The 17,291-nt window shown below is 37.9% G+C and overlaps 1 protein-coding gene across 18 annotated transcripts in view; it reads right to left on the bottom strand.

Moving 5' to 3' along the window:
• Positions 1 to 17,291, bottom strand: part of CDIN1 (CDAN1 interacting nuclease 1) — a 234,067-nt gene that overhangs the window by 153,022 nt on the left and 63,754 nt on the right. For 14 of the 18 annotated variants that reach the window (XR_008539534.2, XM_024349115.3, XM_063794701.1 and 11 more), the window contains exons 2-4: positions 12,622 to 12,667; positions 11,663 to 11,727; positions 2,804 to 2,864 (exon numbers count right to left, since the gene is read on the bottom strand). Coding sequence is in view for 15 of the 18 variants with exons in the window: in XM_024349115.3 (XP_024204883.2) it covers positions 2,804 to 2,864; positions 11,663 to 11,727; positions 12,622 to 12,667 (172 nt within the window). In the remaining 3 variants the exon portion in view is untranslated. Of the gene's footprint in view, positions 1 to 2,803; positions 2,865 to 11,662; positions 11,728 to 12,621; positions 12,668 to 16,606; positions 16,663 to 17,291 lie in introns of those variants that run through there. The other 4 variants (XM_063794700.1, XM_063794706.1, XM_063794708.1 and 1 more) reach the window with 3 other exon arrangements.

The raw sequence follows: 17,291 nt of genomic DNA, 5'->3' as shown, positions 1-17,291 counted from the left end.
ACTAAAACGAGTCTCTTTATCTTAGGTGGAAGACAGCAAACGTTCCTCATATATTATCACCATGAATTTTTCCCGACAGGTTTTCAAGTCCCGTATTCATACCAAAATTTTATCTTGATTTAGTAACTAGACAAAAAGGCTGGCTTCATTTGTATGAACAGTTTTTTCAAATACGTATGTACTTGGATGCCCTTAAATTCCCCAAGTAGAAAGAAATGCTTTCCACGAAGCTGCTTATTCCTAGTAACCCACATCAGAGCTGACACATGAAAAATGGTGAAATTACTGAAGGTAGTCCAGCCTGAATAAGGACTACCTTATTAGTTCAGGTACTTGCATCTCCCTAATTTTCATATTAATCATGTGTCCATCTTTCTCTGAAATAGGGCCATCATGCTTCATGTCAGAATTTAGCATGTAAATAAAATGCACAGTGCTTCAAATCTCACTTGAAAATATTTGTGTGGAGAGAACAGAATGACTGATCTTATTATCACTAACGAAGTGTGAATTCCTAAAATGTTCAATTTTAGACTTGAAACTGGAAAAGTAGTATGAAGACATTTATAAAATCAATGATGACCACATACAGCCCTTAGCCCCCCAAAAAGATAACAAAAATACAATGCTCTTGTCTAAGAGAGTTGCTGCACCCTGTAATGTACCAATGCTATATATTTCTCATCAATTTTTATAGTTTCCCCTGATTAAATAAATATCAGCTCAAAAAGTATTACCATCACATCAATTGTCACCAGATGCAAGTGTATGTTATCTAAGTATTACCTATCTGGAAAAAATGGCACCTTGGTTGTTTAGAAGCTATGATATGGTACCAGCCATTCCTAAATTTCCCTAATGCATTATCAATTTCATAGAAAAGTGCTATTCTTTCTGTACTAGTCTGTAGCCAAAACGGAGGAAAAGTCTTTAAACAACTACGTTTTCCCTTGGCTAAATACTGCTATATATTCATGGTAAATAAAAGGTTTATTGATGTAGGAGAAAATGTGTTGGTAGGTTAAATTTTTCCATATTACTAGAAGATTGAAACTGAGGTCAGCTAAATATTTAATGGATATAGAACTATCCATTAAAAATTCAAATGAATATAAATTGCTATGATATAAAACTTATATCATCAACATCATCATCTATATAGATGGGTACCATATTTGCATCACATTCTTTCTAGATGCTGTGTCTGGAATGCTGCTAGCTTATTCTTCTTTTTCATAAAAGACCATCACTAAACTCCTAGTTAAAGCTCAGATACCTCAAGTTACTAATAGCATAAACTTGTAACAAACAAGTCTAGAGACATTTAAAAACCAGCCTGCTGGCCGGGCGTGGTGGCTCACGCCTGTAATCCAAGCACTTTGGGAGGCCAAAGCAGGTGGACCACAAGGTCAGGAGATCAAGACCATCCTGGCCAACATGATGAAACCCCGTCTCTATTAAAAATACAAAAATTAGCTGGGCATGGTGGCACAGGCCTGTAGTCCCAGCAACTCAGGAGGCTGAAGCAGGAGAATCTCTTGAACCCGGGAGGCAGAGGTTGCAATGAGCTAAGATCACGCCACTGCAGTCCAGCCTGGCAACAGAGTGAGACTCTGTCTCAAAAAAAGCAAAAAAAGCAAAAAAAAAAAAAAAAGCACTCTGCTCTAGAAATGGAAAAAACAAAAAAAGAATAAAATACTTGTTTTCCTAGGAGGCGCACAGAAATTCATTCTATATGTTAACTATCCTATCTGATTGTGTAGACATTGCTTAGACTATTAAAACCATCTAGTAACTGATAGGTAATTGCTCATTTGTTGACTGCAGCAGTGTATAGCAGCAGACAGAAGCTGTGAGGGAAGCCATCCTTCCTTGCTAATATAACATGTAGAACTTGCTGCTACTGCAACACTTAATGCTCACAGTACCGAGTCATCTTTAATGCAAACACACATTTTCTGCCTTGCTTCTATGTTTTCCATTATAATGCAACACAAAAACAGTGTACATTTCATTCCATCCCTACGAGGTTTGCATAAGCAGTTCCAAGTCAGACTAAATACTGTATTGCTCTTATTACAGTGGATAAATATTTTAAAGTTTAGGAATTAAATTTTTTTTTTTGGTATGCTCTCTGCAACTATTATGAACTTTTCATAGCTTCTTCATTCATGGGAAATCTGTAGGGTTTCCCTTTTTAAATGTAAGGCTGTTATTTGTTTCCCCAAACAGAAGCAGATCAGAGTTAACGAATAAGTTCAATAAATCACTTCTTACTTGGTGTTATTAAGAACACTATGCTTCTTCATATAAAGAAGGAGACTTTTCTACAAGGCATGTATCCTTTATTATAATAAAAGTTTGCTAACAAAAAAATGAATCAAGTACATCTTTAAGTATACAATTTCTCTCTTCATTTTTATAAGATTTTTTTTTTTTTTTTTTTTTGGCATCCATCTCTTTACTTGACACACGTATTTCTCACACTAAATTAAGACAACCTATCCTAAGAAAAGCATGTCCTGAGCTGTTTGGTTGAAATTTTCCACAAAATAAGAAACCAAGAGGCTGTTTATACATTTGCCTTAAAAGAAGTAGACTAATTATGTCAACTGATTTATTAATATGTGAAGTTCTTTGTCCAATTACTAAAAGTACAAAGAGATCAGGGAGCAATTTAAATGTCTAATGCACCTCAAATCCTTTTTTTTTCCAAAGGTAATTATAATTGTAAGCAAAGTTACTCTAGACAGGCCCCTTAGGTTACACGCAGGTTTAAATAAAATCGTAACAATAACATTACCTCATTGGCCAGGTCCAGGAGCACTGGGGCAGCTCCATTTTTCACCACTCCATTCAGGTACCTAGACAAGACAAAGCCAAGTGGTAATGCAGTGACAAGAAAAGGCCAGCATAGACTTGTCAGCATCCCCTGTGTGTATACATGTTTCTCCTGGACAAATGCCACGCTCAACTCTAGTTAAAGTAAGCTACTTTCATAGGAAAGCATTGAAGGGAAAAACATAACACAAACAACTCACCTCAAAACCACTGGCAACTAAGAAGCTGAAGGTGGGGGCAGAAGGTGTAAATACTTAGGTCTCCCTTGTTTTCTTTCACCTCCTACCATATAAAGTGAACAAGAGGAACTATCCATATCACTCTGCCTTGTCTCTACCACAGACAACGATTGCATGGAAAGGAAAGAAGTTGACTTATATAGCTTGAGAAAAGCATTCATGCACCCATCTTGCCTTTTCCTTTACCTGTTTCACAGGGCTGCTTGACACCTTATTAAGAAAACGATGGAACAGACATGTCATCAGTGGGTCAGCACACCTGTGACAGGCAATACAAGCCATCACCTTATCTGCCCTGGATTTGTGGAAGAACCTCCAGCTCTCATTAGCCTCTCACTCCACTGGAAAAAAACACACAACTCCCCAAAATCCCCAAACAAAACCAAACCCCAGACATGGAAGCTGGGGGGATTTTTTTTTTTTTTTACAAAAATTTGAATGTGTCATTCCCCTTGTTATAACACTTCAAGGCCCCACATTAAATCTCAAGATTAAATTATAACCATTTAACAGCTCTTGTAAGGTTCTTCATAATCTGGTTTCTACCTACTCTACTCTGCCAGCCTCATCTCTAGTCACTGTCTCCCGCTCCCATCCCTCACCTGGATAACTCATGATTCAATTCAGATGTCACCTTCTTTGATCCACTACCATATAAGTTAAGTGCTCCTCATATGCAATCGAGGAATACCCTGTACATCTTTCTATCATGTAACGTAGCATATTGTATTTGCCTATTACTTGGCTACCTCAAACCCATCCCCCACTGTAATGTTGAAAGCTTCATGAAGGTTGGAGAATTGTATTTTATTTAATTTATTATGCCTACCAAGTACTTTGTTTATAGTAGGTGATTATATAATAAAAAATCACCTTATACTTTTCCTTTAACAAATGAAAAATTAAATAATTTTTAAAAACCATATTGGACAAGAAAGCAGAATTAGGTATGGAAATTTTCCCTACAGTATATTATTTAAGTGAATAAGCTCTGGGTATTTGTCTGACAGTAATAAAGTCAACAGGTGAGGTCTTCCATATAACTGCCAGAAGCAGGTACTAAATTATATTATTTCATGAGTATATTTATAAAGTTGTATAATTTTCCTGTAAGCAAAGTGGGGTAACAGCAAATTATTTAAGGTGGGGAGAACCTCCGGATCATTGTAACTTCAAAATAATTCTAACAAAGCAATTTTCCACATATTGGGGCCACCCTTGAATGTATTATTTGGGAAACTAATTGGAAAATAAGGACGTTCAGAAGCAAGAGGAAAAAATAAATAAATAAAACAAGGCAAATGTGCTTTAGAGAAAGGTCCCTGGGAAACAGGTCCGTTAAGAACCTCACATCAATTTTTCACAAACAAGGCCACTGCACTGATACCACCCAAGGAACCACCAATCAGTTCAGTCAAGTCAGACCAGCTGATTGTGTGCCTGTAACCACCAAGAGTGCGTATTTACTATGGTTTCTGATTCTGGGTCAGCGTATTCAAGCCTATACCAATATTGGGATATCTTTACAGCTTTCTACTTCAGTTTCAGTTACCCGACAAGTATTTTGGAGCGCTATGTGTCAGGCCTTATTCCAGGTTCTGAAGAAGCAACAGCGGGAAAAAAAACCATTCATGGTCCCATCATCACAGAGATTATATTACAGTGGTGACACAAACAATAAAAAGGCAGGGAGATAAATATACAGTATAATGGTATATGCTAGAATAAAATGTAAACTTAGATGGGTTGTTCAGGAAGCCCCTCTCTGAGGGAGTGACACTCGAGCAGAGATCAGCATGAAAAGAAGGAGCATGCCATGGTGAGAGCTGACTGCAAACAGTGAAAGAGAGTAGCAGCTAGATGCCAGACTACCTTTTATACCAGAGATCTGTTGCTTTAAGTCAAAATGACATGGCTTCATGTAAAAGTTGCATCAATCATTATCCTGCTAATGACCAGTGAAGAACTTCTATCAAGTTTAAAGAAACAGAAGATGATTAAACCATAATTACAATCCTCTGTATCTATATAGTCTGGATAATATTAAAAGCATGACCATACTTAATACTGTGGAAATTCCTAATTATGAGGTTGGTAAAGCTTCCCAGTTGGTCATATAAAGAAACCAAACCCCAGGGCACTGATAAAACCCATCTGGGCTCTCTTAGCTGGTAAACAATAAAGCTATAGAACTCTGAAATAGAACCCTGATCCCTCGAGGCCTAGTGAGGTGCCACATACATTGAACATGGTGGATCTGCTCTAAATGTATTTGTTTTCCAATCTGTTTCCCAACTATAACCTGTAACACCTCATAAGCAGTAGGAAAAAAAATTAAGTTTAATTTAAGGTTATATTTGTCTTTTCTGGAAACTTTAATTATCCCCCACATCAAAGTGACAGATCAGGCTTTATTTAAATTTTCAGATATGTAATCAAAGGGACATACTAATTACTGAAAATATTCCATAAAGACATAATTAGAAAATTCTAATGGTACCTTTCTCTGCATCCTCATCATGATCTTGTGCAAACTTATAGCATTGCACTTTTCACACTGGTATAATGGTTTGCTTCTGTCTCCAGTTACCCTGAACACTCTTTGGGGTAGGGCTACACAAATGAATGTTGAACCTTCATCCAACCCTGGCAAACATCCAAATTGCAACTGGGATATACAGATGTCATTCTCAACACTACATTAAGGTGACCTGGGCTCCATTCCTAATGCCCAGGAGAATTCATGTGTCTCTGCATTCTTGCTAGCATTGAGTTGATACCAACTAAGAATTCAAAGACTGTATTTTTTTTTTATTTTTTTTTTGAGATGAAGTCTTGCTCTGTCACCCAGGCTGGAGTGCAGTGGTGCAATCTCGGCTCACTGCAACCTTCACCTCCTGGGTTCAAGCAATTCTCCTGCCTCAGTCTCCCAAGTAGCTGAGATTACAGGAGTGTGCCACCACACCTGGCTAGTTTTTGTGCTTTTAGTAGAGATGGGGTTTTGCCATGTTGGCTAAGCTGGTCTCGAACTCCTGATCTCAGGTGATCCGCTTGCCTCTGCCTCCCATCAAAATCTGTATTTTACATGATTTCATAATGGTTAACAGAAATCTTATAATATCCAGATAGTAGAAAATGTTTTCTGGCTGGGCACGGTGGCTCAGACCTGTAATCCCAGCACTTTGGGAGGCCAAGGCGGGTGGATCATTTGAGGCCAGGAGTTTGAGACCTCCCTGCACAGCATGGTGAAACTTTGTCTCTACTAAAAGCACAAAAATTAGCCCAGCATGGTGGCGCGTGCCTGTAGTCCCAACTACTCAGGAGGCTGAGGCACAAAAATCTCTTGAACCTGGGAGGTGGAGGTTGCAGTGAGCCGAGATTGCACCACTGCACTGCAGCCTGAGTGACAGAGAAAGGTTCTGTCTCAAATAATAAATAAATAAATAAATAAATAAATAAATAAATAAATAAATAAAAGTTTTCTCAAGCTTTTGAATTATTGAAGAAATTTCCTCAATTCTCCATGTTGTATATAAATAGACACAGCTCGAGAGTTTACTTTGAAAATATCTCTATTCTTTCACACTGTACTAACGCCATTTTATTTCTAAACAGGAAAGATTCTTGGTGAAATTTGTTTAGGTCCGCCTAAATCGGTGCACATGAGCATAAGTGCACATGCACACAGTTGGTCAGATCTGCAAGTCCCCATCAATAGCAAAGTTTAGAAATATTGTCTCCATTTCCTCCCTTCTCCCAGCACACTGGCGGAGGAGCCAGCTTTAGCAGCGTTAGAAGATCAGATCTACAGAACTTTATTCAGATGTTCACATGTAAAAAAGGTTGGCTTAAATATGATACTGGTAACATATGTGATAAAAATAGTTTCTGAAAATTTGGACCACTTTTTTGTTCAATTAGCACCATCTACTTTACACTCATTATGCCCCATTTACAATGCTAAAAACCAACAATACATATATAAGACACAGTACCTGCCTTCCACTGTCCTTTTTGGTGGGAAAAGAGCTGTGTATGTAAGTATGTAAAATGCAGCAAGAGAAGTGCTAACAGAGGTATGTCTATACAGAGTGCTGTGGGAGTTCCAAGAATTATCAATTCGGGGTGTCCGGGGCAACGTGTTTATGCAGAAGTCTAGAAATGAACTTATCATCTTTACCAGTTTGTAGGGAAACAGAAGGTGTTCCAAGCTGAGAGAAGACACTCAGTGACAGGGTTGTGGATCATCTTAGGCCACAGCATGGAGAACTTTGCCTTATATTTGAAATGAGTACACATTAGTTTCATCTTAGATATAAATGAGTCTTTCACACTCAAAGAACATCGTAAAATGGGCCTTCTCTGAGGACCTTTTAAGGCTGATTTCACCCACAGGATGTGTATTTGTTAGTCCTCCTGTAGCAAAGCTAGATGATGACATATAGCTTCTGTATAAAGTTGTTTTAACTGGCAAATAGGCATCAGGAATGGAGCCTAGGTCACCTTAATATAGTATTAAGGATGACACCCTTATATCCCAATTGCAATTCAGATCTTTGCCAGAGTTGGATGAGGGTCCATCATTCATCTGTTTTTGTGTAGCCCTACCCCAAAGAGTTTTCAGGCTAGCTGGAGACAGAAGCAAACCATTATACCAGTGTGAAAACTGCAATGCTGTAAGTTTGCACAGGATACTATGAGGATGCAGAGAAAGGTACCATTAGGATTTTCTGATTATGTCTTTATGGAATATTTTCAGTAATTAGTATGTCGCTTTGATTACATATCTGAAAATTTAAATAAAGCCTGATCTGTCACTTTGATGTGGGGGATAATTAAAGTTTCCAGAAAAGATAAATACAACCTCAAATTAAACTTTTTTTTTCCTAGCACTTATGAAGTGTTATAGGATATAGTTGGGAAACAGATTGGAAAACAAATACATTTACAGCAGATCCACCCTGTTCAACATATGCAACAAGCAGAACATTTCTAGACAGTAGTTTGGCAATATGTAATACTTTTTTAAAATGTTCACATTGTTTGCACCAATAATTACATATATAGAAATATTAAGAAACTAATTTAAAAGCAGACTCATGCATCAAGATGTTTATCACAGTATTATTTACAATAATAGAACATTGGAGGCCAGGCGCAGTGGTTCACGCCTATAATCCCAGCACTTTGGGAGGCCGAGGCAGGCGGATCACGAGGTCAGGAGATCGAGACCATCCTGGCAAGCACGGTGAAACCTGTCTCTATTAAAAATACAAAAAATTAGCCGGGTGTGGTGGTGGGCGCCTATAGTCCCAGCAGCTCGGGAGGCTGAGGCAGGAGAGTGGTGTGAACCCAGGAGGCAGAGCTTGCAGTGAGCTGAGATTGCGCCACTGCACTCCAGCCTGGGCGACAGAGGGAGACTCCGTCTCAAAAAAAAAAAAAAAATAGAATATTGGAAACATTTATGCTCGACAAAGGAATAATTCAGTAAATTATGATACTTTCATATGATGAAATAAGGCAATCAAAAAATGTTTACAAAACGCTTTTTACAAAATAATATTATATCATATACATTTTTCCAGGTGTAAAACTCAGGATTCACAATTGCTTATATAATATGACCTCATCAATATAAAAATGGGCTGACAAAAGACTAAAATGTAAAATGCCAGTAGAGATCTCTCAGTGGCACAATTATGGGCAATCATTCATTCCTTTTTAATACTATCACAGCTGGGCACGGTGGCTCACGCCTGTAATCCCAGCACTTTGGGAGGCCGAGGCGGACGGATCACAAGGTCAGGAGATCAAGACCATCCTAGCTAACACGGTGAAACCCCGTCTCTATTAAAAATACAAAAAATTAGCCAGGCGTGGTGGCGGGCACCTGTAGTCCCAGCTACCCGGGAGGCTGAGCCAGGAGAATGGCGTGAGCCCGGGAGGTGGAGTTTGCAGTGAGCCGAGATTGCGTCACTGTGCTCCAGCCTGGGCGACAGAGTGAGACTCCGTCTCAAAAAAAAAAAAAAAAAAAAAAAATACTATCACAAATGTGCTTAATTTTCACAATAGCTGAGTATTACTTTATAAAAGAAAAAAATTAAATTAAATTGCCATTAACATTTTCAAATTGCTTAAATATATTTTGATATAACAAATACAATTTGGCTTTATTCTAATCTGCTGGAAAACAAACAAAAACCTTTTAAAGCCAATTTACCTTAGCACAGACAGGAACATTTGACCTGCACATTTCAAACAAAAGGCTACTGAGGTCAATCCATCTGAAAGGTAACAACGTGGCCTGTCCCTAAGTGCAAAGTGCAGGGCAGAAAGTCAGACAGCAGGTTGGTAAAGTCAGAAAGTGGTCAGACTGCTTTCTTCTGAGACTGCCCATTACGGTCTAACTTCATGTTTTTGTTTCAAATGCTGTAACTCCTCGAAATAATTGAGACTGTCATATTTAAATAAATTGAAAGAAATCTATTTATGTATTCTCATTATTACCTACTCAACTGTTCATCATTGGGTATACTTAAAGGTATTTATTTCTGGGCCAGGCACAGTGGCTCAGGCGTGTAATCCCAGCACTTTGGGAGGCTGAGGTGGGAGATTACTTGAGGCCAGAAGTTCAAGAACAGCCTGGGCAAAGTAGCAAGACCCTGTCTCTATAAACTTTTTTTTTTTTAATTAGCTGGCCATGGTGGTGTGCACCTGTAGTCCCAGCTACTCAGGAGACTGAGGCAGTAGGATTGCCTGAGGCCAGGAGTTTGAGGCTGCAGTGAGTTATGATCGTGCCACTGCACCTCAGACTGGGTGACAGAGAGAGACACTGTCTCAAAAAAAAAAAAAAAAGATATTTATTTATTTATGGCCTATACTACCCAGATAATCCAACAAAAGTATGTTCATACTTCAACAATTAGATATACTTTTTAATGAAACTTAGATTTGAAATAGCAGCACCTAGTGATCCTAAAAATCATGTATTAATAACTAAAACAACCTCCTTACAATGAGGCAAATGAGTATCAGAAGGCAGCCCCATTACCTGTTAGTGGATCTCTGAATTTCCAGGAAAAGAGCACATTTTCCTTTAAAATGCTCTATTTTCCTTTGTATACATTACAAGCCTTTAAAATCCAGACATAAAATCATACTTTTATATGACAGCCTAGGACTATAATGTTTACAAACAAGAATGTATTTTTTGGCATGTAAATAACCTTCAGTGCTTCTTTGAAGAGTCTGGATGCCAACACAGTTGCAGGCTTCACAGCACTTCATGGGCCATTTTTAATTTCATATGTATAATTTAGGCTATGACTTTAATTTGAATGTCAATTTCACCAAGAAGGTTATGACTTTTGAATAAATCATCAAACTTTACAAAGTCTTGTTTAGAGAGGATCTCTCCTAGACACAAAAATGTGTGTGTGTATGTGTCTGTGTCTGTGTGTGTGTAATGAGTGCATGTTATCTTTCTTTGACAGGTATTACTACTCAAAACAAAGCATATCTTTTACCACATATAGCAGTGAATATTTTTTTTTAAAATATCTAACTTCTGTGACTTTCCTGTTCAATATCCCTTTCTTGATTCTAAATAAAATGACTACCGAAACATGACACCAATATTTTATCCACATATTTATTTCATTCATAAAATTTTTATGCATAAAAATCATTCATCTAAAATCAGTGGTGTCATTCTCACCACAGAAAGGTTCATCTGTCAATCTTAAGTATAATAATTTAAGAGCAGATTTCAAACAGTTTTCATTGCCAATGTGCCCCTGAAAGATTTAAGAAACCAACTAACAATTTCTAATGCAAACCATTACCATTTAGTGTTATAAATTATTCAGTCATATTACAATGACAATACAAATTTTAGAATAAAAAAATCAGAGCTATTTTAAATATTGTTTCAGAACAAGAAGTTGAAATCTATTCATAATAAATTAGGCTGAAATTAAAATATCTCCTGGATACTATGCTGTTGATTTAATACCCAAGGTTGTCTTTTAAAAATACAAAATCCCCTTTAAAATGTGACCGTTATACACTACAATATATCTCCAAATGCCTTTACTTGATACATCTTTTTTCATTTCTAAAATGGATATCCTAATACCTATGATGCAAAATAAAACGACATCCAAATTCCATCTTCTTTTTTCAACTTGCTAATCTAAGAAATGAAAATTAGTTTGAGAACTTTCAAATATATGTAGATATATGTATATATGAGCATATGCATTTAGACAGGATATGCACTTATAATAAGTTTCAAGTAGCCAACTGAGATTTCATAATATTGTAACTACATCTCACATAGTATGGGCACACACACACACAAACACACACACACAAGTCAAGACAGCCTTACCATACTCTTTAGATCTACAAAACAAAGCATTTGAAAACTCATTCAAAAACATACTAAAAGTTTTGAATAAAAGACTTAAAACACAATGTCTTGGGATATGACATAGAAAATTAATAACCTAACTTATTCATAATTATTATTACAATTAATAGGTACTATGATACCCTCTAGTGGGGCAGGAAGGTCATACCTCTGGTAGTAACTTTCAATTGCTTCTGAAGTATGATGTTTGGCATGTGTTCTTTTAATGTGTTTCTGAAAGAAAAAAAAAAAAAACACAAAAAAATCTTTGATATGTCACAGGTTCAAAACAAGAATGACATTATTTCTTGAGCCCAGTGACTAGCACATAGGGAACATTGAATAATAGCTTGGGATTTGTGGTGATGGCAGGACTTCTTTTCCTTCTACTCTATGATCCTATGCATTTTAATCTCCATTGCTTGGCTGGGATGTCTTCAGACTGTACCACAAGGTACGGTATATATGTAAAAGCCAACAGGGTCATAGTAATTGAATCTAAATAAGTTTGCTTAGGGCTACAGAGGGCAAAGAAAAACCTGTTCCCTCTTTCAACCTTTGTATTAATTTTCCCTCAATTCAATTCCATCTAAGTCCTCTGCACTCTAGTTTTACAATCCAATTGCCATTTTTAACCAGGAAGAACATTGCTTAAAAACAACTTATTTGAAAACTACAAAAAGTAATTCCATAGAGACTTGCCACTTGACTGACACCTGTCATCTCATGATAAATGACTCCATTTTCTGCCTCTCTTGCCTTCTGCCACTCCAGCAATGGTCATTTATCATCATCTCTGTCAGCAATGGAAAGCGGCACTGACAGTGCAAGTCAGCAAACATTTAGCACATGGAACCACGCAACACAGGGAAATTATTATTGTCAGAATAATAATGGTTTAGCATAATTTATTACAGGTCCACCAAATAAGCAAAGGCTAGATGTTATTAGACAGATGGATGGGTAGGCTTGGCAGGCCTCCACCGAGACGCAGGCGGTGCTTGATGTGGAAAGGAGAACATCCTCCAACCCAATCAGAGAGCTGGCAGTTCAATTACAAAGAAATAAAGGGACATTCATCATTCAATTAGGCACCTGTCAACCCTCACAAAGGAGAAAACTTCTAACCTGGTACTCCTGGGAGAAGATGCTCAGCAGAGTGGCCTGCGATTGACTGGAACAAATAAAAGAAGGACAAAGTTAATTACTGGAGAGCACGGCAAAGAAACAAAAGAGAAAGGAGCTTCAAAGGTAGGCCTGCTGCCCTGTAATCTAACAGAACATGAAAACAAGTGTGGAAAAGTTGTTCCAGATGAACACCTCAAACAAAGGCTTCCTGCTGCTGGGTCAAGGAGAGAGAAAAAAGGAAAGGGGAAAATATGGACAGGGCTCAAAGCAACCATCACATTATTTTGATTTTTTTAAACTTTAGAATCATTGTAAATCATATTTGTAGAATGCAATGGTGTTAAAAGGGACCACAAGAAAGCAAGGCTTATCTCCATTAATAAGTGACACAGTTCAGTCTCATAAACAGTAGAGAACATGCACTTCATTCATTGAGAATGTTCTGAAATTAATTTTGTTAGCAGACAGGTATTCTCCTCTACAGGTATCCCAGTTTCAGGGAGAAAACTTTGGTCTTTACTAGAAGTAGCACAGTGGTCACTGGAACATTCCCACCGATACTGGCGTGCTATGAAAATACAAGCTTTCACAGCAGGAAGCAGAGGTCCTTGGAGTGAATCATTCCTAAAGACTGCCCTAAGCCTTATTCGTCTAAGACAACACACAATGTCAAACACCTGGCAACGAAGCAACCTGAAAAACGTTCTTCCCAAGTGGGAATTTTCCTTTTGCAATTGCTAACATTTAGAAGTGGAATGGAATTTTTCTTTCTCTAAAAAGCAATGAATACCCCACTGCTACTCTTTTCGACTGTCCTTTACAGACACGTCTAACTTATCGTAACTTGAAAACAATTATTTCTATTTTCCTACTAAATGCTATCTGACTAGATTACATTTTAGATAATTCGACTTTTATAGTATGCCAAAATACTGTGAATACATTTTTTTCTATTTATAAATGAAAAAATCTCTTAAGCTCATCACAGGTAATTTGGGGAATGTGAAATAAAGTGACACCATATTTGTTTACTCATTGTCTAGGTGTCGTCATCTTCTGGATGTCATTACAAATTTGGTTTCTAACTTTCCACCCTTACCAAATTACAAGAGTACGATAAGAAAAAAATACCCTAAATGTTTACCAAGGAAACTGATACATTATTAAAAGAATATTTCAATAACTCAAAAATGCAGAGAAATGATTAAATACAATTATAAATCCATTATAGTCTGGTTTTTTCAATTTCCCTTTAAAACTGAAAAGCCCCTTTGAAAGAGCCAATTTTTTTTTTTTTTTTTTTTTTTTTTTGAGACGGAGTCTTGCTCTGTCGCCCAGGCTGGAGTGCAGTGGCGCGATCTCGGCTCACTGCAAGCTCCGCCTCCCGGGTTCACGCCATTCTCCTGCCTCAGCCTCCCGAGTAGCTGGGACTACAGGCGCCCGCTACCACGCCCGGCTAATTTTTTTGTATTTTTAGTAGAGACGGGGTTTCACCGTGTTAGCCAGGATGGTCGCGATCTCCTGACCTCGTGATCCGCCCGCCTCGGCCTCCCAAAGTGCTGGGATTACAGGCGTGAGCCACCGCGCCCGGCCGAAAGAGCCAATTTTATATAAAATCTTCCTATTTTGCCTGGCTTGACCGAGCTTAACATCCAAATCACATACCCTAGTAGGGTTGCTGACAATAATCTTCTGGGGTGGGAGGGAGGCAAAATGAAGCCCAAATCTTTGTAAACCCTTAATAAATTAATGTTAGATATTTATGTGCCATAAATAGACCCCCTCCTCACTGTATAGCAAAATACATTTTTATTATTAACCATTTAATGGTACACAACATGTCATTCTTTGTGCTTCAAAAAAGATGATAGAAATAAATGTATTTGTAATGAGAAAGTTAGGGACCAATGACCAATGAAAAGAAAACTAAACTGTAAATAAAACATAACATAACTGTAGATGCCCAGAATGGGAAGAGGCAGTTGGAGAAATAAGTTCAAGAATAAATAGTTCAAAATGAGAAGTTGGTCAGGAGTTGAGAGTACTGTATAAGCCAAGGATAGAAAAACGTCTTTAGCTAGAAAAATGTCTTCAAACTGCTTAGAATTCAATTCAGCTAAAACCATGGACAGAGCCTGTGAAGCAACTCAGTTTTCTATGGCCGAGAGGGTTAGAGTGATTTTTGCCAGCTTACACTGGGGGTAAAAACTGGCTAGAACTATTAATAAAAAGAGAAAACCACTTACGTATACATAGTAACAACAGAAAGACAGATTCGGGTCCACAATGTTTTGGTTTTGTTTAACTAATTCAAAGCTGTAGAGAATAAAGTGAACTTTGCTAGGTAGTCTGCCAGCCAACTATCTGTTTCTGTATGTGCTAACCTTATAGAAGAGTGTTCGGACCAAATGTCACACCATAAGGAGCAGGAAAGTAGTTTTAGTACAACCAAGACATGGACTTCAGTGTATATTATTTGTACTTTCTTCCAACGTGTTAATGCTGAGAAGGGACACCGGAGGGAAATACTGGGCAGGTGGGGAGAGGATCAGAGTCCCATGATCTCAAGGCTATCATTTTTAGGAACTCACCACCTCTACCCTGTGCCCACTGTACTGTCCCACCGTGTTTGATCTGTTTCGGCCAAAGGGAACAGAAGTTACAGAATAAATTCAACTTTCACTAGGTTCACAAGAAATGTGGTTTCTCGCTAAAGAGGAGAGGAGAAAGATTCTGTGCAACTGAAAGGTCTACCTTGAACATCACAGTCCAACATTCAACAGTACCACAGTGCATCTACAATGTCCCAAGGTAACATGTATGGGAAAATATGCCATCAGAATCAAAAAACTAAACAAGGTGGACGGGAGTTGATTTAGAAGAAACTTTCAAGTACGCACACAAAAGTACACACACAAAAAAGGCAAAAATCAGAACACTGTCAAGTACTCACATTTTTTTTATACAGAATGAAGTAAATCATACCCTGAATCTTTACACTTTATATCACTTAGCATATATGGGGTTTTAAATTTACATAATCAAAAAGGCAGTCATTTAATTTGTACCAAATACCCAGGATGTAGTATTAAAACCCCATCAAAACAGTTTTGCTTGTATTTTTCCCATGCTATCTCCCAGCTTTAGCTCCGCACCCTACAGCTGTCTGGGTAAAGGAGAGCATGTGAGTGGACCCAAAGAATGGCTAGGTAAAGCCCTGTCCAAGTCTAGAACAGCAACAGCCATGCTGCGGCAATGTGGAAACAGACCTGAAGAAAAAACTAGCACTGTGAGGATGGCAGACGGAAGATGGAAAGAGCTTGGGTCCTTGAGGACACTGTGGAACTGCTGAAGAGACCATGGAATTGAGCTCACCAGCCTCCCTTCTTATTCTGTGTAATTATACATGTCTATTTTTTAAAATCTCCAAACCAAAGAAATAAAACTCTTCCCAGGCTTCTGTGTTCTCTAGTAAGGTGGAGGCGTGATGAAGGGCTTTGAGACAAGGTGCTCCATAATGGTGGCACATGTACAAGATGGAACACTTGAGAGGGATTGTCCATTTCCATAATTTCTAGTTCTCCCCGTAGCTGATGGCTATAATTGGCTTCCCTAAAATTTTTCCTCTGTCTGTGCCTGACTCACTAAATTGACGCGCCTAGAGATCCTAAACTGGTGTGTGATTTTCCCATATAGAGTTTAAACATTAATGGAGTACTATTTCTTCTCATGTTATATTGCATTCAACGTTTTTCAAATGCCTGATATAAAAACAGGCAACAAACTAGTTCCTCATGTGATATTTAACTCAATGTGCTCCCAAGTCCACCCAGCTAAGATACTCAGTAACATGAAAGAGCCTCAAAGAGTTGGGAGAGTGTAGCACAGATTAAGAGGAGAGCTGAGCACAGACTTAGTTGCAATGCAACATTCATGCAAGGGAAGGTCCTTATGTTTTCAGATGGAGAGCTAAAGCATGCAGAACCTTAAGAGAAGACATCACGTATTTTATGTTCCTCCTCTTCTTGAGTATGCAATCTCTGAAAAAGACCACAAGGAAGTAAATACCTTTACCTTAAAGCTCCTTTTCTATAGAATCTAGGAAGCTTAAATGTGTACACTCTACTGGGCTCAACATTCTCTGAGAAAAATAAATATTATTTCTGGAGCTTGGGAAGAAGCAAACCAATTAAAGAAAGATAAAGCAGGATACTCCCACAAAGCATTATACTTGGATATACTTGGACATCTCACAATTGCTAGGCACAACCTCTCTAAACCTGTGAAGAATACAATGGAACACCAGCTGTCTGTAGTTAATGATTCAGAGTGCTGGTCAAGGCGTATTTTCTATAAAAGCAATGCAGCTACAATCTCTTGACATCCCCCAACGCCCCCTGCCACACACACACATACCACACACAAATTTGAAATGTGGAGCCATTTTTCTCTCTAAAATTAAAACAGAATTCAACAATACTACACAAACTTTGATATAATACTACTACAAACTTTGCTTATTTTTTAGGAACAAAATGCAAAATGGAAATCTGGAGGGAGATTACTGATACACTGGGAAATTACTGAGGGGGGAAAAGGGAAAAATCTGTAAACTAAATTCAAGACATAAAGAAAAATGTATCCATCCTATCTCCCACCCTATGTCTTCT

This window comes from Pan troglodytes, chromosome 16 (assembly GCF_028858775.2).
Source record: "Pan troglodytes isolate AG18354 chromosome 16, NHGRI_mPanTro3-v2.0_pri, whole genome shotgun sequence".
Classification (NCBI taxonomy): Eukaryota; Metazoa; Chordata; class Mammalia; order Primates; family Hominidae; genus Pan; species Pan troglodytes.
The sequence above is the reverse complement of the archived record's forward strand: the minus strand, read 5'-3'. Positions and strand labels throughout refer to the sequence as shown.